Raw genomic sequence first — 21,044 nt, forward strand, 5'->3', positions numbered from 1 at the left:
TTTGCTTGACATCATGGGATAATCCAAAGAAATAACCTAAGAAAAACAATTGTAGACCTCCACAAGTCTGGTTCATCCTTGAGAGCAATTTCTAAACGCCTGAATGTACCACGTTCATCTGTACAAACAATAGTACACAAGTATAAACACCATGGGATCACGCAGCCTTCATACCGCTCAGGAAGGAGATGTGTTCTGTCTCCTAGAGATGAAAGCATGGGAGTGGCAGCATCATGTTGTGGGGGTGCTTTGCTGCAGATGGCATCATGAGGTAGGAAAATGATGTGGATATATTGAAGCAACATCTCAAGACATCAAGTTAAAGCTTGGTCGCAAATGGTCTTCCAAATGGACAATGACCCCAAGCATACTTCCAAAGTTGTGGCAAAATGGCTTAAGGACAACAAGGTCAAGGTATTGGAGTGGCCATCACAAAGCCCTGACCGCAATCCCATAGAAAATTTGTGGGCAGAACTGACAAAGTGTGTGCGAGCAAGGAGGCCTACAGACCTGACACAGTTACACCAGCTTTGTCAGGAGGAATGGGACAAAATTCACCCAACTTATTATGGGAAGCTTGTGGAAGGCTACCCGAAACGTTTGACCCAAGTTAAACAATTTAAAGGCAATACTACCAAATACTAATTGAGTGTATGTAAACTTCTGACCCCCTGGGAACGTGATGAAATAAATAAAAGCTGAAATAAATCATACTCTCTACTATTATTCTGACATTTCACATTCTTAAAATAAAGTGGTGATCCTAACTGACCTAAGACAGGGAATTTTTTACTATGATTAAATGTCAGGAAAAACGGAGCTTAAATGTATTTGGCTAAGGTGTATGTAAACTTCCGACTTCAACTGTATATAAAAAGTGCATTCGGAAAGTATTCAGATCCCTTGGCTTTTTCCACAATTTGTTACATTACAGCCTTATTCTAAAATATATTTTTTTAAAAAATTCTCTCATCAATCTACATACAATACCCCATAATGACAAAGCAAAAAAATACTTTAATTTTTTTTTTTTTTTTTTAATTTATGAAAAATGTACAACTGAAATATCACATTTACGTAAGTCTTTAGACCCTTTACTCAGTACTTTGTTGAAGCACCTTTGGCAGCAATTACAGCCTCGAGTCTTCTTGGGTATGACACTACAAGCTCGGCACACCTGTATTTGGGGAGTTTCTCCCATTCCGCTCTGCAGATCCTCTCAATCTCTGTCAGGTTGTATGGGGAGCGTCGATGCACAGCTATTTTCAGGTCTCTCCAGAGATGTTCGATGGGGTTCAAGTCCGGACTCTGGCTGGGACATTGAGACTTGTCCGAAGCCACTCCTGCATTGTCTTGGCTGTGTGCTTAGGGTCGTTGTCCTGTTGGAAGGTGAACTTTCTCCCCAGTCTGAGGTCCTGAGCGCTCTAAAGCAGGTTTTCATCAAGGATCTTTCTGTACTTTGCTCATTTCATCTTTTCCTCGATCTTGACTAGTCACCCAGTCACTTTCCTCCAGACGTGACTTTTGGCATTCAGGCCAAAGAGTTCAATCTTTGTTTCCTCAGACCAGAAAATCTTGTTTCTCATGGTCTGAGAGTCCTTTAGGTGCTTTTGACTGACTCCAAGCGGGCTGTCATGTCCCTTTTACTGAGGAGTGGCTTCTGTCTGGCTACTCTACAATAAAAGCCTGATTGGTGGAGTGCTGCAGAGATGGTTGTCCTTCTGGTAAGGTGCTCCTATCTCCACAGAGGAACTCTGGAGCTCTGTCACAGTGACTATCAGGTTCTCGGTCACCTCCCTGACCAAGGCCCTTCTCCACTAATTGCTCAGTTTGGTCGGGCGGCCAGCTCTAGGAAGAGTCTTGGTGGTTCCAAACATTTTCCATTTAAGAATGACGAAGGCTACTATATTCTTGTGGACCTTCAATGCTGCAGTGTCACGTCCTTAAAGAGCCTTTTTATGTCTCTATTTGGGTTAGGTCAGGGTGTGATTTGGGTGGGCATTCTATGTTTTTTATTTATTTGTTTCTGGCCGCGTGTGGTTCCCAATCAGAGGCAGAAGTCTATCGTTGTCTCTGATTGGGGATCATACTTAGGCAGCCCTTTCCCTCCTTCTGTGTGGGACCTTGTCTTTGTTTGTGTGCAGGTAGTTTTGCACAACGAAGCTGTTCAGTTGTTGTATTATTTTGTCTTTTCTAAAGATTCACTTTGTTAATAAATTATGTGGAACTCAAAGTACGCTGCGCCTTGTTCTCATCCTTCATCCGACGACACCCATGACATGCAGACATTTTTTGGTACCCTTCCCCTCGACACAATCCTGTCTCAGAGCTCTATGGACAATTCCTTTGACTTCATGGATTGGTTTTTGCTCTGACATTCACTGTCACCTGTATTACAGGTGTGTGCCTTTCCAAATTATGCCCAATCAATTTAATTTACCACAGTTGTAGAAACATCTCAAGGATGATCAATGGAAACAGATTATCATAGGAAAGGGTTTGAATACTTATGTAAATAAGGTATTTCTGTTTAATACATTTGCAAAAATGTCTAAAAACCTGTTTCACTTTGTCATTATGGGGTATTCTGTGAAGATTGATGATAAACATTTTTTATGTAATTTTTAGAATAACACATTTTGTTTTTATTACAGCATGAAATTCAAATGAATTAAATGTATATTTTTGTCACTGGTCACTGGTCTACAACATGGATCCTGTTGCAAAACAATTAACTTTTTGTCATAAACACATTGTTATTTTTGGGGAAAATACAATACAACACATTACTGAGTACTACTCTCCATATTTTCAAGCAAAGTGGTGGCTGCATCATGTTATGGGTATGCTTGTAATTGTTAAGGACTGGAGAGTTTTTCAGGATAAAAACAAAAGAATGGAGCTAAGTACAGAGAAAAATCCTAGAGGAAAACCTGGTTCCGTCTACTTTCCAACAGCCACTGGGAGATTAATTAACCTTTTAACAGGACGATAACCTAAAACACAAGGCCAAATCTACACGAGTCGCTTAACAAGAAGACAGTGAATGTTCACGAGTGGCCTACTTGAAAATCTATGGCGTGACCTGAAAATGGTTGTCTAGCAATGATCAATAACCAATTTTATAGAGCTTGAAGAATGGGCAAATGTTGCACAATCCAGGTGTCTTAGAGACTTACCCAGAAATACTCAGAGCTGCCAAAGGTTCTTCTACAAAATATTGAATAGTGGTGTGAATACTTATGTAAATGTGATATTTCCATATTTAATTTTCAATCAATTTGCAAAAGTTAAAAGAAAAATGTTTTGACTTTTTGTGCGTAGATGGGTGAGAAAAAAAATATTTAATGTATTTTGATTTCAGGCTATAACAAAATGTGTAATAATTCAAGGGGTATGAATAATTTCTGAGGGCACTGTACAACCGTTTTTGAGAAAGACAATTTGAAAGATACAATTTTATGTATTTATTGGTTTCTTTTCATTTTGATAAAGAGATATAAATGCAATGAATTGAAGGTTATTTGTTCACGTAAAAATCTAAATTTACAGATTTTAAGGCTGTGTCATTAGATTTGGCGTGGGATTGCAAGAAATTCTTGGGGGGAAAAAAAATGATTGAAATTCTGGTGGGGAAAAAAAAGGGCTCCACGCTCAAAATGTTTGAATACCACATAACAGATAATAGCCGACGAAGCAAATATTAAAATAAATGGCTTGATATTTATGGTTTTCAAGAGAGATTAACATGAGTGCATTCTGGCGTATAGGTAAAGTTTTCTAGAGGACTCTACTACTAGGCTAACAACGAAATAGACAATCATTTCAGTCTGTTCTTTAGCCCAATGGTGAACAGTCTGGCATCTGTTGAAAGTACAGTTGACTGGCACAATGCCCTAACCATTTGACCATGAGTCCATCCGTGGGTGGAGGTGAGTGCCAGTATAATAAAAGTCCCTCTGCCTCCTCGCTCACTGGGCCAGTGTCCAGCAGTTCAGTGTAATCTTCACAAACACTTTGCACTTCGTTTTGCAATTCCAGAATGGGAGAATACAGACGATTTGATTTAAGAAGCAAGGTCTTTTAGCTATTTGTTAGTCCTAGTGGAGCCCCTCACAGCCGCCACACTGGGTTTATCTGACCTAAGACCCAAGCTGCTCTAATCTACTCTAAGTCCCACTTCCTGTGGCACCTAACCTGTGGATTTGGAGCGGGAAGATTCCAGGAATTATTTTGACCCATGTCAATACTACTGAGGACTGGCACATTGGAGTGTGGCCTGCTGCGAGGGTCAGGGATGCCCCCTCTAACAAGCTGTGGAGAACCTGGGTGGTGGACAATAAAACAACAGCATTCTTAGGGATATGTTGGTGGCATCTTTAAATGACTTCAATGTGTTCAAATACCTAGATCAACCACTGTGGCCAACTTCAGAAAGTCCATTTTGTATCACCCTTGAAATGAGCCTAAAACAAATCTGTCACAACACCATCTAGTGGCAGAAAAGGCAGAACACATGACTAGATTTTAGCTACACTCACATCCTGCACACAAGAGACAAAAAAAACAAACAGAACCCAATTATATTTCATTTTCTTTATATTACATAACAAAATCCTCCAAAGAGATGTAATAATAGTGACTATCATTTTATTTACACTAAAGAAATTGAGAAAAAGTGAGGGAATAAGAGGCAGCAGAACAAATTGGCATTCACCAACTCTGTATGATCAAGGCCTGCTCTTGTATAGCTTAGTCAGCCCCTGGTCCTTTTCTCCCCACGCTCTCACATCACTGTATGGTCCAATCAACAAGACTGGCTCCATCGGGTCTGTTACCATGGGAACACCCATCTCTACTCCTGACAAATCAAAGATACCTTTTTGTACCGAAATACCCATAACGATGCAAACAAATAACATGGTCTTTAGAAAATGTGTATTTCTCTGGAGGAGACAAAATAGTCAGGATGTTTGCCCAATAATGCTTAAAACGTGACTTCTTGTTACAAGCATTGCAGTGTAAAAGTATATTACAATAAAATGAACCATTCAGAACATTACAGCCCACAAAAAACTGTAGTATGCCTGCTCTTGGTTGGTATACTGTAATAAATACACTGTACAATAACTGAAATTACTTTGAAAAAATTATAAAGAATTCTACCAAATATATTTTTCAACATGAATTTTGGATTTCATTTTTTTTACGACTGATTTGACATAATTTTCCAATATGGACATTGGACTATTAAATTACATTGCGTTGATTGTGACGTAGAAGTCCGTCACTGGCCGCGGGCAGCATTTGGTTCTTTAACGCACACACATATTCATCACTCCTCCCTGCGCCATTATACCATAAGTTAACAATGTGGGTCGACACACAATTTAACTTCTGTCTTGGTATATGCATTTCACACTTGTCAATGTTCATATTTGAGAGATACAATAATTATTATACTTATCAATGTTGTGGATGGGCGCATTGTTTGTTTGTTCTGTTCCTCTCTCTCCATCTCTGTAGCTTCCGGGTATGCTGGAAAAGGACCCGAGCTAAGGGAATTGGGTTGGCTTTATAGTGCCTGTCCCAAATGGCTCATTAATGCATATGGGCATATTGAAAGATATTGTCAGTAGTGATGTAATGTTGTAAATGTTATGTTGTGATATTGTTTAAAACCGTGTTGCAATGTATATCCTTTAGTATGTTTAGTTCATGGAAAATGTAGGTTTGTATTGTTAATTGATTAATTAATTAGGGTTAATTGTTCTGAGGGGAGGGGTTAGCCCTATAAAAGGAGCCTCTCTCCAGTCTCTAAGGGGGATTTTTTGGATTGAGCTGTGGATGGGGCAGCATTGTTTTTAAGCTGTCCCATAAGGTAGACGTTGATGGCAGTACTGTTGTTTTCTGTTCCGGAATCACTTGTAAATAAACACCTTTGCACAGAAGAACTTTTGCGGTTCCGCCATCTTTTTATTTTTATAGAGGTTAGGTTATCCAGTTTAGCCATCTGGCCTACTCTACGTGACATATGGTGGCAGTGGTGGGATGGCGTACCGCAAATCAGTGAATTCCAACAAGAGAGGTAAAGGAATGCGTACAGGATTGCGTTCTCAGCAACGACATCAACTGTCAGAAAAGGTACCTGAAGTTGAATCGGGGTGGAATACCATGGAATCGTCTGGTGAAGAAGAGGTCAAGTATGAGAAACTAGGAGCCCGACCGCAGGGCCAAAGACAACCAGAACTGGGTGAGCTGCTGACTGAAGGAGCAGTTGGGGGACCAGAACCACACCCAACCATGGTAACCCTTTTTCAACAACTTTTCACCTGCCTTGAGAGGAGGGACGAAGACCTCAAGCAGGAGTTACGTGGCCTACGCCAATCTATCCTCACAGCTCCCCTCCAGGCGGAACTCGTCAGTGAGAGCCCAAGATTGGGTCTTCCAACACCAGGACGACAAAGGCTCGATGCAGCAGGGACTTCAACTCCACAGCAGGCACCCCAAGCAGTAATGAGGCCAGCACCAGGAGACCAGTCCAGCAGTGTTAACGTCCATCTTCCAGCATTCCTGAGGAAGGAGCCAAAGATGCCCTCATACCAGCAGGGGGAGGACATTGAAAACTACCTGCTGAGGTTTGAGCGCATGGCTAAGACGTGGCAGTGGCCTGAGGTAGAGTGGGCCTGCAGGCTTGTCCCATTGCTCACGGGCAAGGCCTTAGAGGCTTACACAGCAATGGATGAGGGGCTGGCCAATGTCTACAAGGGCTTGAAGGAAGCGCTGCTGGTGAAGTTTGACATCTCACCGGAAACCTACCGTCAACGCTTCAGAGCTGCATCAACGCCATCGGGTGAGTCGCCGACAGAGACGTACCACCGCCTCAAGGGTCTCTACCGACGATGGGTTCGACCGGGGGAGAAGACACAGGACGAAATCGGGGAGGTCATCATCCTCGAGCAACTTCTACAAGTTCTACCACACGACATTCGAACCTGGGTCCGAGAGCACGAGCCCAAGGACGGGCTTATGGCGGCCAAGCTTGCACTGCAGTATCTTAATGCACGTAAAGGGGGCCCACCACAACCTGCAGCACCCGCTCCAAGGAGTCTCAGAGACACAAGGGACATCAGAAACGCCAGAGATGGTGGAGGTAACTCTGGGGGTTATGTGTCTGGGAGGGAGGTAAGGGATCATGCAGTTCGCTCTGATGGGAGGGGTCTGACCTGTTTTTACTGCCGGCAGCAGGGGCACAAAGCTTCAATGTGTCCGCTACGTAAATCCAAGCTCTCAGGTTACTGTAATGTACCCAGAGAGGGGGATGGTGTTCAGAATAGACAGACTCGGGAAGGGTCATGCTTGGTACCTGTAAAAGTGAATGGTAAAAGTCTTACTGCAATGATTGACACCGGCAGTTCCCTGTCATTGATCAGAAAAGGTAATGTACCTGTTAATGACATTGATTATGGTCATCAGACACTGATCCAATGTGTCCATGGTGACCAGTCACAGCAGCCCACAGCTGAGCTCACAGTTGAGATTCAGGGTCAGAAATACCTCCTCAAAGTTGGGGTAATGGAGAAGCTACCTTTTGAGATGATTTTGGGGAGGGATGTGCCTGTACTCTCTGATCTGTTGGGAAGTGTGGGGGGTCAGCTATATGGGCAGTCAGTTTGCCAGTCTGATGTTCAGATGGCATGTTCAGTTGTCACTCGTGCCCAGGCCAAAGCTGGTTTACAACCTCTGCCTGACTTGTGTGATAGTCTGTGCGAGGGGGGAACCAAAGGGCACAGAAAGTCACGCCGCCAGCGGCGTCTTGAGAAGTATGTGGGAACCCCTGTACCTGTTGCTGATGTGTCTGGGTTAGAGGTGCAATGGGATGTTCCACAAAATTTTGCTACACTGCAGAAGTCTGACGCAACCTTGAAATGTTTGTTTGACAAGGCCTTAGCTGGGGACAGTCAATCTTCATGTGGGGGGATTTACACAGTAGACAACCACATACTCTACCTTGGGTCAGAGGCAGATAGCAGGAAGTTGGTGGTGCCATCTACCTGTAGACCACTTGTTCTCAACCTTGCACATACAGTTCCATGGGCAGGCCATCTAGGGCAACATAAGACCTATCTTAGGCTAGGCTCCCGTTTCTTTTGGCCCTCCATGTATACTGATGTACAAAAATACTGCAAATCATGCCCCACGTGCCAGAAAACCAGTGCTGTCCGTAGGTCTGAACGGGCTCCTCTATGTTCACTGCCAGTTATCTCTACCCCATTCAAGAGAATTGCAATGGACATTGTTGGACCCTTGGAGAAGAGTAGTGCAGGTTACAAGTATATATTGGTGATCTGTGACTATGCCACCCGGTTCCCAGAAGCCTTCCCACTCCGTTCCATAACCACTCCAAAAATAATCAGTGCTCTTGTTCAGCTCTTCTCTCGTGTAGGAATCCCAGATGAAATCCTGACGGACCAAGGGACAAACTTCACCTCGCGACTGATGGTTCAACTCCACCGACAGCTGGGCATTAAAAGCTTGAGGACTACTCCCTACCATCCCCAAACGGATGGGCTCGTAGAGAGATTCAATCAAACGCTCAAGAACATGCTGAGGAAGTTTGTGGCTGACACTGGTAAAGACTGGGATAAGTGGTTACCCTTTCTGCTTTTTGCTTACAGGGAGGTGCCTCAGGCATCGACAGGTTTCTCGCCATTCGAACTCCTCTATGGATGGCCAGTGCAAGGACCACTGGACCTGCTGAAAAAGTGCTGGGAAGGTTCCCCAGTAGCTACCTCAGGACAGGGGATTGTCCAGTATGTCCTCCAGATGCGAGACAGGTTGGAACGGTACCGAGAGGAAGCTAGAGCAAACCTTCAGCAAGCCCAGAAGGCCCAGAAGAGAGGCTATGACCAGCACGCTCGCCACAGAGAGTTTGAGCCAGGACAGAAAGTCCTGCTCCTCCTTCCCTCGTCTACCAGCAAGCTCCTTGCGCAATGGCAAGGACCGTACCTAATCGGGAGGAAGATGGGCCCAGTGACCTACGAGGTGCTGCACCCGGACAAGGGTAAGAAGAAGCAAACCTACCATGTGAACCTTCTCAAGGCCTGGGAGGAGAAAGAGGAACTCTCCAAAGGAAAGTCCTTTCTGGTCCGCAGAGTAGAAGAGGATGAGTCGGATGGGGTCACAGAGGTATGGAAAGAACGAGCAGAAGTCATACTGGCTCACCTGGAAGAAGACAAGCAAGATGAGCTGAAGCAGCTGTTTGGCAAGTATCCGGCCCTCTTCAGTCAGAGACCAGGAAGAACCAAAGTCCTGGAACACGTCATTCGTTTGAAACCTGGCCAGAACCCTGTCCGCCAGCATCCTTACCGTGTGCCTGAGAGGCTGGTGGTAGCCCTCAAGGAAGAGGTCCACACCATGATAGAGATGGATGTTGTCGAGCCATCTTCAAGTGAATGGAGCAGCCCTATTGTCATTGTCCCAAAGAAGGATGGCTCTTTGCGCGTCTGCATGGACTTCCGTAAGGTGAATGCCATCTCCCAGTTTGATGCCTATCCCATGTCCCGCATTGACGACTTACTGGAGAGAATAGGTAGAGCTTATTACATCACCACATTGGATCTCTGCAAAGGGTACTGGCAGGTGCCCCTGGATGAACAATCCAAGGCCTACACTGCATTCCGGACGCCAATGGGCCTGTTCCAGTTCAAGGTCATGCCGTTTGGCCTTCATGGGGCCCCTGCGACTTTCCAGAGGCTGATGGACAAGGTCCTCCAGGACTGTGACGATTACTGTGCTGCTTACTTGGACGACGTGGTGATCTACAGCCACTCCTGGGAGGAGCACATACAGCATCTTAGCAGCGTCCTGGGGAAGATCCATGAAGCAGGCCTCACGCTTAACCTCCTGAAGTGTGAGTGGGCGAAACAGGAGACAAAGTACCTGGGTTACCAGCTGGGTAAGGGTGAAGTTCGGCCTCAGGTGGAGAAAGTGGAGTTCATCAGGAATAGCCCTCAACCCAGAACCAAGACACAGGTGAAGTCCTTCCTAGGTCTGGCAGGGTGGTACAGGAGATTCATTCCACAGTTTTCGACCATCGCTGTCCCTCTGACCAACCTCACTTCGAAGGGGGCCAGCAACCCTGTGAAGTGGACTGAGGAGTGTGAAGAAGCCTTCATGACACTGAAAAACCGACTGTGCTCATTCCCTGTTCTCCAGACCCCTGATTTTAAGAAGAGATTTCTCGTGCAGGTGGACGCTTCGGCTGTAGGAATTGGAGCTGTACTGGCCCAAGGGGAGCCAAGAGAAGAGCTTCTTGTGCTGTACCTGAGTCGGAAGCTGTTGCCCAGGGAAACCAGGTATTCTACAATCGAAAAGGAGTGCCTGGCTATAAAGTGGGCCCTAGATAGCCTCCGTTACTACCTTCTTGGGAGGGAATTTGACCTGCACACGGACCACAGAGCACTGACCTGGATCCAGACCATGAAGGACCGGAATTCTCGTGTGACCAGGTGGTATCTGGAGCTCCAGCCCTTCAGGTTCTGTGTCCGTCACAAGGCAGGAAAAGAGAACGTTACTGCGGACTACCTATCAAGGCTCCCGAACATGGTCGCTTCAGGAGAGGAGGAAGGTAATGTGACGTAGAAGTTCGTCACTGGCCGCGGGCAGCATTTGGTTCTTTAACGCACACACATATTCATCACTCCTCCCTGCGCCATTATACCATAAGTTAACAATGTGGGTCGACACACAATTTAACTTCTGTCTTGGTATATGCATTTCACACTTGTCAATGTTCATATGAGAGATACAATAATTATTATACTTATCAATGTTGTGGATGGGCGCATTGTTTGTTTGTTCTGTTCCTCTCTCTCCATCTCTGTAGCTTCCGGGTATGCTGGAAAAGGACCCGAGCTAAGGGAATTGGGTTGGCTTTATAGTGCCTGTCCCAAATGGCTCATTAATGCATATGGGCATATTGAAAGATATTGTCAGTAGTGATGTAATGTTGTAAATGTTATGTTGTGATATTGTTTAAAACCGTGTTGCAATGTATATCCTTTAGTATGTTTAGTTCATGGAAAATGTAGGTTTGTATTGTTAATTAATTAATTAGGGTTAATTGTTCTGAGGGGAGGGGTTAGCCCTATAAAAGGAGCCTCTCTCCAGTCTCTAAGGGGGATTTTTTGGATTGCGCTGTGGATGGGGCAGCATTGTTTTTAAGCTGTCCCATAAGGTAGACGTTGATGGCAGTACTGTTGTTTTCTGTTCCGGAATCACTTGTAAATAAACACCTTTGCACAGAAGAACTTTTGCGGTTCCGCCATCTTTTTATTTTTATAGAGGTTAGGTTATCCAGTTTAGCCATCTGGCCTACTCTACGTGACAGCCCACAAAAAACTGTAGTATGCCTGCTCTTGGTTGGTATACTGTAATAAATACACTGTACAATAACTGAAATTACTTTGAAAAAATTATGAAGAATTCTACCAAATATATTTTTCAACATGAATTTTGGATTTCATTTTTTTTACGACTGATTTGACATAATTTTCCAATATGGACATTGGACTATTAAATTACATTGCGTTGATACACGCAATAACTTGTAAACTACCAAATTGTCACTACAGGGGAGAAAAACCCCAAAGCAGTGAATTACAAATGGAACATGTCTTCAGTCCAGCGGACCAGGCACCAAACATGCCAATTAAATATTTACCAAGGGCTTCTCTTTCCAATTTACATTTGAAATACATCAAATATTTACACTTTCTTAGATGCAATATAGATCGAGCTACAGGAACAGGTATTCTTTGACTCCTTATTTTCACTTCTTTGTTCCAACACAACACATTGACCGTGAGCTTGGCCCCCGTTTGTCCCAATGATTTGTGGTTTAGAGTCATTGGCCATATAGAAGTTCTCAGTTGCCGTTTACAGCCACAGAGTCCCCTTTCTCTGTTACAGATGATGAGGATGTTACCTCCAACTCCTTCACTCTGGTGTCCTTACAGTTTCCTTCCTGCTCCCCTTGCCTCTCAGCCTCACCCCCCTTAGTCTCTGTCTGGGGGGCTTGTGGTGGAGAGATGGAAGTGTCTGTTGCCATGGTAACATGTGTCTCTGTGTGTGCGGTAGCCTCTTCCTGTAGCTGGAGGACCCCAGTCAGATCCATGTCCTGCAGCTCCACATCAAAGGTCCGGGGGGCGGAGGTAGCTGGAGGAGAACCGCACCCGGTACAAGTCTAAACACAAGCAAAGGGACAAGAGATGAATAAACACATCTTTAACAAGTACATTATTTTTTGTATTCCTCTCCACTGTCATCTATACTGATTCCTGTGAATCTTTGGGGTCAGAGAGACAGGGTGTAGCTACTAGCTCCAGTATGTGTCTGTGTGCTGACTTACAGGGTTGTTGATGGCCTGTGGCAGGCGTCCGGTGCCCATCCAGGGGTGGACCTGGATCAGCTCTCTCTTCTGCTCCTCAGTGAAGTGCGGCTGCTGTTTCTGCACCGCCCTCAGTACCATACGATCTTGCCTTAGAACAGTTTCCCTGTCCCTGTAAAATCATACACATGTCCATAGATAAGCCATAGTCTAAAATGTTGTATTAACAGCATAATGGTGTGTGGAGAGCATCTATTTTTCAGTCTGCATTAATAAATAATATACAAATATACTACTTGCATTCCATGCACATCACTCATAAATACAATTAAATAGCTGTAGCATTAATTACTAATCATGACGGGTTAAGGTTATGACTACAATTGCCATGACTACGACGATTTCTTACCTGGTGGGCATTTGGTACGTCATCATAACCTTGTCATCTGTGTTGGCCATGAGGAGCCAGACAGGGTTCTGAAGGACATACTTCATGAGCTGGGCCTCTTCAGCCCCGCCTGCTGCCTGCTTATGGTCGTTCTCCGATGAGTCAACGCTGCCAAAGTACTTGCTGGTGTTGCTGCTTCCTGTGGTTGAAAAAGAAACATGTTCAGTTATGTTCTGAAACTATCAGTCATTATATACAAATATCCTTGACCATCACAGTGCTAAGAAAAAAAAATCTGGCCGGTGTTAAAACCTCTTTAAGGATCAATTTTCACTGAAAATGACATACCCAAATCTAACTGCCTGTATCTCAGGCCCTGAAGCAAGGATATGCATATTCTTGATACCATTTGAAAGGAAACACTAAAAAGTTTGTGGACATTTTCAAATAATGTAGGAGAATATAACACATTAGATCTGGTAAAAGATAATACAAAAATAAACATGTTTTTTTCTTTGTACCATCACCTTTGAAATGCAAGAGAAAGGCCATAATGTATTATGCCAGCCCAGGCGCAATTTCGATTTTGGCCACTAGATAGCAGCAGTGTATGTGCAAAGTGTTTATACTAATCCAATGAACCTTTGCATTTCTATTCAAAATTTTGTATCAAGGCTGCCCAAATGTGCCTAATTGGTTAATAAATACATTCTCAACTTCATAATTGTGCACTCTCCTCAAACAATAGCATGTTATTATTTCACTGTAATAGCTACTGTAAATCAGACAGTGCAGTTAGATTAACAAGAATTTAAGCTTTCTGACAACATCAGATGTCTATGTCCTGGGAAATGTTCTTGTTACTTACAACCTCATGCTAATCACATTAGCCTACGTTAGCTCAACCGTCCCGCGGGGTACTGACCGATCCTGTAGAGGTTAAACTCACTTGTGTCACTCCCTGAGGTGCTGCATCCATTAGAGCCAGAGGACCCGGAGCCAGAGGACCCGGAGCCAGAGGACCCGGAGCCAGAGGACCCGAAGCCAGAGGCAGCCGAGCCGGTGCCTGAGCAGGCGTCCTCTTGCAGCAGCAGGTCCAGCAGGTCACTGGAGGTGGACATGGCGTCCTGGTTATCAACATCAGCCTGGAGGAAGGGAACACAGGAGAGACAGCGGTTAATGACAAGAACTCACTAGACTTAAAACCTTTTCAGAATTACATTTTGTTTAAATAGTTTAAAACCCACATTATCGTACTCTTTGGCATCACCCTTCATGTTGCTGTTGTGGTTAACAGAGCCTTGACCTCCGACCTGAGACGACGAGCCAGGTGGGGGTGGGGTCTGCTGCGCCCCTGTTGACATGCCCTCCTGCCTGTTGCCTGGCAACTCCTCCAGCTGCAGCAAGTTGAGGGGGGAGGAGCATCGTGACTGGAAGAGGGGTGAGTTGGTCCCCTCCAGGGGGGATTGGCATGTGGACTGAGGGGTGCTGGAGCGGGAGTTGCCACGTGGGACAAAAGTGGGATCAATCCTGGGTAAGGCAAAGCAAGGAAGCCCGGGCACCAGAATGGGATTTGGGAAAGGTAATGTTGGGTTGGGATTGTGAAAATGTTGTGGGATCATCGACAAAGCAGGATTGACCTGTAATGCAGGATTGACCTGTGACGGGTTGTGTTGAGCTAGAGGCATGCCATTCATCTGCGTCACAGAAGGGTTGAATTGAGCCAAGACAGGATTGACTTGTGGTAGTGGGATAGCCTGGTTGAACTGCGGTAGTGCCTGGTTAAGTTGTGCCATACCAGGGATACTGGGGTTAAGGTGAGGCATGGCTGTGTTATACTGAGGCATGGCTGTATTGAGCTGGTTGAGCTGTGGTACACCTCCATTGAGTTGAGGGAACATGTAGTTGGGCAGAACAACCATCATCGGGGGAGCCATTGGCATGGAAATCTGATTGGCATGCAGGGGGTACTGGAAGCCTGGCTGGGGGCTGGGGTAACCCATCTGCATGGCATTAGGGTTCACCCCGGTGTGGGCCAGGAGTTGTTGTTGTTGCACGTTGGGGTAGAGGGGGAAGAAGGGCAGGACTCCTGGAGGGTACTGGGACACGGCAGAAGGGAGGCTGGCCACAGAGGTGGGCCAGGAAGAGGACGAGGTCAGGGGTCCCTGTCTCATTAGGGGTTGACCCATGGGGAACATGGGGCCTTGGTGCCCCTGCCCTTCCCTTCTGGAACTTCTGTTCATCCCTGAGCCTGCCTTGGGGCGGCCCCCGTGCTGGGAGCCCTCCTGCTGGTGCTTCGGCTTCTTGGCCCCCCGGCCCCTCCTCCGTCCGTTACCACCTGCTGGGTAGTCCTTCGAGGTGTGCACTCCTGACACACACACACACACACACACACACACACACACGGGTGAGCTGCATGGAAAAACAATGGATTCTCATCCACATCATCTTTCAGATCATCTTTCAGAAACTAAATATCCACTTGAAGTGTCCATCTTACCTTTGGGTGTGGTGGTGTGTCCTCTCAGAGGAGGACCGGGGTCCAGCATGCGGAGCTGTCCCAGGTCCCTGAACCGGCTCAGGAACACCTGTTCCTCCTGCTGGGTGTGGGCAGACAGCACCTCCTTGGTCAGACCCAGGCTGCCTGAGCATCCAGCCGACCTGCGGCTATCCCTCTCAGGCTGGGCAGGGCTGGGTGTTGCTGGGCTGGGAAAGGTTGAGGGACAGGGGGTCACTGCCGTGGTGATGGCGTTGTTAATGGCTGGGGCGGTGGTGGTGGGTGGTGTCTCCTCCATCATCATGATAATATCTGCAGGGAATAAGGTTGACAATATATTTGAGACTAGAGAGAAGAGACAGAGGGAGGTAAATAACAGCCAGTCAGACAGCCAGTCAGATAACAGGGATGTGTCCTACCTGACTCTGGGGGCTTCTTGTCCCCTACATGGACGATGGTGCTGCTGAAGCTGCATTGGGACGTGAGAGAGACCACACTCTCAGCCTTGCAGTGCAGCGCCAGAGGACTCATCTGTGGCCCCCCTTTAGACCCTTCCTTACCCTGTGACCCTTCGAGATCTGTAGGGAAACACAGATATTTGGTCCAAAATACCTGCAGACCTTAAAAGAGGCATAAAAATACATAATAGGATTTCAATAGGATCTGTATTGTATACCTTTAGCTGTTCCAGACAACTCCCTCTGCTTGTCATCGTCTGACGTTGATGATGTGGTGCAGGAGGAGGAGCCACATTTCCTCTTCACTGTGTTGGGGACGTTACAGCTCTCCAGGTAGCGTACGATGCTGTCCAGACAGTTGATCTGCTGGTAGGAGTAGTTGGCTGACGGATCTTTCCTTGACTGCACGGAGGCCAGGGTTTTAGTTGGCCCCAGAGCGCCAATAGGTCCCAAGTCTTTGTTTAAATTCTCTGGCGTCACGAGGTCTCCTGAGAAGAGGAAAAGGAAGTACTGTTAGAATTTCATTTTCATCTCGATCCTTGTGGTTATACTTTTGTAATGAAAACGTTCCAGACATTTTAGAGCACACCGTGACAAGACATTTGACTACAAAGTCAAGTGTTTACCAGCGCTGGCGTGTTTGCGGAGCGGTGGGCGGTTGCGGGACTCGATGAAGACCTGCTGACCATTGGTCTTCACCATGTGGACGTCCTTACACATCTGCTGGAATGTCGTCTGCTGCTGTAGGACAGATAAGAGAGGGTAAAGAGTTAGACGATGACACCTCAACTTTCTTCTGAGTCAATTCCACTAATTAAAATAATGTCGTTTGTTACTATTTTGTAACCACAAACATCTGTGATTGTATTAGTACTCACTGGTCTCTGGATAGTCATCTGGATGATCCCCTTGGTGGAGGGGCTGCTGCTGCCTGAGGAGCCCGGGCTGGGCCTGTGTGGCTGGGATCCATGGGAGCTGCAGTAGCCCTGGGAGGCACCACTGTGGACAGGCTGCACCAGCACACGGTGGATTTGCTCACTGAGCCTGGGGATCTCTGGAGACATGGCCCGCACCTCCACCTCCATACTAGGAGTAAACACATCTTCGTTCAGGGGACTCCTGCAGATGAGGGGAGAAGGACAAGGGAATGGGGTTTAGAACAATGCAATATGTACTGCTTGATAGCTACACAAACAGGTTACAGTTCAGTTAAAATGTGGCTATTGCAAGCTTGTGAAGGTCATTGACGTAGCAGAGAGGTGGACTACTCACGTTCGGACTTTGTGTCGACCCACGATGAAGGCCACTTTGCGGCTCCAGGGGTTGACGAAGGAGGACCAGCTGGTATCTATGGTGAGATACTCCCCGTTCCGGGCACACATACGCAGGGGCGAGTGTTCAAAGGGCTGCCCCACTGACTGGAGAACTGAGCAGAGAACCAAAGATGTTAAAACTATTACTACATAACCAGTCATCTATTTGCTGGTTTCTAAATCCTTACAGAATATATAAGGCATGACTGTTGGACAGGAGTACTCACTCTTCTTGTGTATGGCCACCATGACAGGCCTGTCATCAGGGTGGAGGTACATGAGGACAGGAGTCCCAACCAGGTCCTGGGGCAGGTAGCCTAGCAACGGCACAGCTCTTTCATCCACTTCCTGAAAGAGACAGCCGGGGGTGTGGCTAGTGTTAAAAATCCTCTTGTCCGCTGGGATGCGGGGAGCTTCGTATCCTGAGTGCACCTTCTCAGCGATGAGCAGGCAGCAGGGCTGTGGCTGGGACATGTCGGAGTCCCGTAGGGTTAGCTGGTAAGGGGTCATACGGAAGGGGTAGTACCGCACTTCCCCCTCACTGTCCCTCCCACTACTGATACGGCAGAACATGGATTTCTCCTGGGTGCAGTCCACAGGGGAGGTCACTGAGCGAGATCGGGGGGGGGGGGGGGGGGGGGGGGGGGGGGGGGTTACATTAACATCACATAGACATGCAAAAATGTGATCATCCATTTCCATTTGAATTTAGAGCTAAATTAAAGGACTTCTGTAGGAGACTTACTGGAACCAGTACAGGAGGCCCAGGGGGGCAGGCGGCAGGGAGCAGTGCTGCTGTAGAAAGTGCTGACGTCCTGGGGGGCCAACAGCTCAGAGAAGAGTGTCCCCTGGAGTCGATTAGGCTTAGTGCGCAGCATGGGAGAGGCCTGGGGGGAGATGTACACCAACTTCCCAGAGAGGAAGGACACTCCCACTGAGAACGTGTCCTGTACAGGAGAGAGAAGAAACAAGGGAGGTTAGAACAATGGTTTGTTGGGTTTAAAAGCTTTTAGTCTGTTTGAGAGCTGTTGGTCTGGTTCTAGTAGATGAAGATTGTGCTCTAGTTCCTACCGTGTTCTGGAGTGTGTATTCAGAAGTAATGTTGTCCAGTTCCTCTGTGGTGAAGGCAGAGAGGTCCAGACTGCAACCGTGGCTCTCTTCCACACTCCACTGGTGATAATACTCCTGATTCGCTAAACACACACGTATAAATAGTATATAGATAGTAAGCTTGCTATTTCATGCTAAAGCCACACAGTATACAGTACATCTAGCAAAAGGCAGGCTCAAAAAGCAGCATCTTACCTCGGACTTGTTTGACACAGTTGAGAGCATACTGCAGGGAGGCCAGGGTGCTGGAGCGGCCTTTCGCCCAGTGGTCTGCAGGCATGCGGATCTTTAGCTCCTTCAGAGCCTTGAGCAGCTCTCTCTGGGTCTGCAGCCGGGCTGGCTGGTCACTGCTGCATCCGCTGGTGGACGGGTGGTCCTGCTCCGAGCTGCCACTCAGCAGGCTGTAGACCATAGAGCTGTTGGGAGGGGAAGAGCTGTGGGAGTTGGCTCTGACAGGGGCAAAATAACATGTTATTACCACCGCTGAGCAGACACTTTTATAGTATTATAAGCGGTGTCTACTTCCTACCATCTGAAAATGGTTGTGGTGTTTCAAATATGAATTCTGTTAAATGTGTTACCTTTTGCTCTCTGTTGTCTCCATGGCAGAGTCCTTCCCGTTATGGGAGCTGCTGCAGGTTGATGTCTCACGTCCCATGTGACCTTCCACCTCTCTTTCGGCTGAGTCGTTCCCACTCGAGTGGGCATCGGTGTCATCGGAGTTTGAGGACTTGGGGGAGGACTTGCCCCCAGACCGAGTTCTCTTTCCATTGGAGCTACCAGAGCTGCCAGTCTGACTCAGTCCAGACTCAGAGGACTGGCAGCCCGCCTTCAGTCCCACCACATTTTCTTCTACACCTACTCCACTAGTGTCATTTACAGAAGTGGTATATGCATTCTCATCACTCATAATAACCAGTATGAGTGATTTACTATTGCTGTTTGACAAAAATGATATGTCAAAACAAAGAACTGTGACACTAATACTGCTACTAGGTGGGTCTACTAGACTTAGATAGAGTCATGGTTTGGTCAAGTAAAAATGAGCCAGAAGATAAACTACTGTGTCTCATTGATCTTGAGATTGTATTTTTTTTGTAAATTCTAAGCTTATGAATCTGATAAGCCAATTGAAGAGAAGATGGGTGAAACCTTTATCAGTTTGCTCTTCCTCATGTGCACAGTCGGTGTGCGAAATGGTTTTGACAGAATACCTGATGGAAGAAACAATTCCCAATTTATGAGTGGTGAGTAACATAACATCATGAGTCATACATCTGTGTAAAGACAGTGTTACATCTCATCTGCAATTAAACATTAATATAATGACACTGCTGTAAAAGTTAGTGTTCACCCAAACTACAAATGTACATAACTAAATGGCTTGATTTTAAATCATCTAAGGTCATATAAGCATCCAAGTAAGGACTTTCTTAGTAAGGATTTAACTAATTGCAAAAATAATCACGTTAGGCTCTAAACATACTCAAAAAGTTGTACATAGCCTAATGTCAATCTATTAAGACATTCAAATAATATAGCTAGCTAGGGGAACTATCCTTTTTCCAACAACCTCACATTCATTTTTGGGGGGCTCAAAAAACTTGCTCTCCATATATTCCATTGACCATAATAAGTCATTTCATCACTTCGAAGAACCGTTAACCGATGATAACAGGTGACATAGGGTAAACTAACTTCACAGCACATTTCACTATCTGGCATGTCTTGAGGGTTTACTGTAAGTAGCAGGAAGACACCGTTGGGAGATATTATTGTTGACGACAGAAGACAACGTGGGCAGGATGACCCCGGTGGGGGATGTTTGTGTTGACTACAGCGAAGGCAACGTGCCTCAACTCGACTGGCTATGGCACGACCCGCATGCGCTCATGCATTTATTCTACCTGACACAAGTCTGGCAAAAGATGGGTCTCACTTGTAGGGAACACGAATTGACCAAAACAACATTAAATTGTACCTCGACATCTGACCGTATATTGAATTGTGCATCGATATACAACATAAATCCCTTTAACGTGTCAGTACTCTTGCCAGCATGCCACAACAATGTTAGCTACACTAGCCAATGTTAATGCTGTTGCAGATAGCTTGATCATATATATTTTTTAATGCTAGCTAAGTTAGCTATGTAGCAACTATTTATTGTACTACTAATAATATAGCTAGCAAAGTAGTGTTATTTTTTTTTACCAGTTAGCTAGCTAGGTAGCAAGGTTTTGATCAAAGTTGACATTCTCACCTTTTTCCATGAAGAAAAAGTACGCTCCGTGGTATTTTTTGTTTTTAATGTCTTCAACAATGTATTCTGTAAAGTTAGGCTTAAAATGATTGAAATTGCAGAAACCTAGAATGACATCTTTAGCGAAACAACTCAATGTGGATCGCCTATAACTACACAGAATGTGTAGAGAACTGCACATTCGCTTTATATGACTGGGAGGGAACACGGAAAATAACACGTGCTTGCTCCCATGTGTTGCAGTGATTGGTCCTCAACTAACACTGACTCCGCCCTAGTGCAGTGTCCCAGGCCTGGCGAATACATTCATTGGTTGAGTAGGGCGGTGTCCTGGCTGCACGGGGCTCTGCTATGCTTTTCTATCACGTTGCCCCAGCGGTGCCCTGTTGGTTCCAAAAGCATGCTAGAACGTTTGTTGGCAACGTGCCTCCATCAATACTCTGAATTGGCGACATTTCCTCACCCCATCCTTTCCTTGTGTACTTTACTTAACCACAACACATGCATGTGAACCATTGTAGGGGTTTCTTTATATCAAATTCTTTCCCCATACTAACCAGGTAATAATAAAGGAAACAATGCATGGAAATTGGTAGGACACATTTTAACTAAATTCCAGACATA

General features: G+C 45.8%; 1 protein-coding gene across 2 annotated transcripts; it reads right to left on the reverse strand.

Annotated features, from left to right (window-relative positions):
- Window positions 1–4,581: 4,581 nt before the first annotated feature.
- Window positions 4,582–20,598, reverse strand: LOC139387878 (period circadian protein homolog 1-like). Of its 2 annotated transcripts, XM_071134198.1 has the most exons (18): window positions 20,421–20,598; window positions 18,739–19,371; window positions 18,353–18,573; window positions 18,119–18,240; window positions 17,793–17,994; window positions 17,275–17,655; window positions 17,007–17,160; window positions 16,613–16,853; window positions 16,361–16,475; window positions 15,953–16,222; window positions 15,696–15,854; window positions 15,280–15,588; window positions 14,027–15,147; window positions 13,729–13,924; window positions 12,801–12,978; window positions 12,413–12,563; window positions 11,398–12,247; window positions 4,582–5,076 (listed from the first exon to the last, which is right to left on the reverse strand). In XM_071134198.1, the coding sequence occupies exons 2-17, from the start codon at window positions 19,065–19,067 to the stop codon at window positions 11,930–11,932; spliced, it is 4,467 nt and encodes a 1,488-aa protein (XP_070990299.1). In that variant the 5' UTR covers window positions 19,068–19,371; window positions 20,421–20,598; the 3' UTR covers window positions 4,582–5,076; window positions 11,398–11,929. The 2 variants fall into 2 exon arrangements, with proteins under 2 accessions (XP_070990299.1, XP_070990298.1); XM_071134197.1 differs by lacking the exon at window positions 20,421–20,598 and having other exon boundaries at window positions 4,585–5,076; window positions 18,353–18,606; window positions 18,739–19,306.
- Between the last annotated feature and the right edge of the window lie 446 nt (window positions 20,599–21,044).

This window comes from Oncorhynchus clarkii, chromosome 29, assembly GCF_045791955.1.
Source record: "Oncorhynchus clarkii lewisi isolate Uvic-CL-2024 chromosome 29, UVic_Ocla_1.0, whole genome shotgun sequence".
Lineage (NCBI taxonomy): Eukaryota > Metazoa > Chordata > Actinopteri > Salmoniformes > Salmonidae > Oncorhynchus > Oncorhynchus clarkii.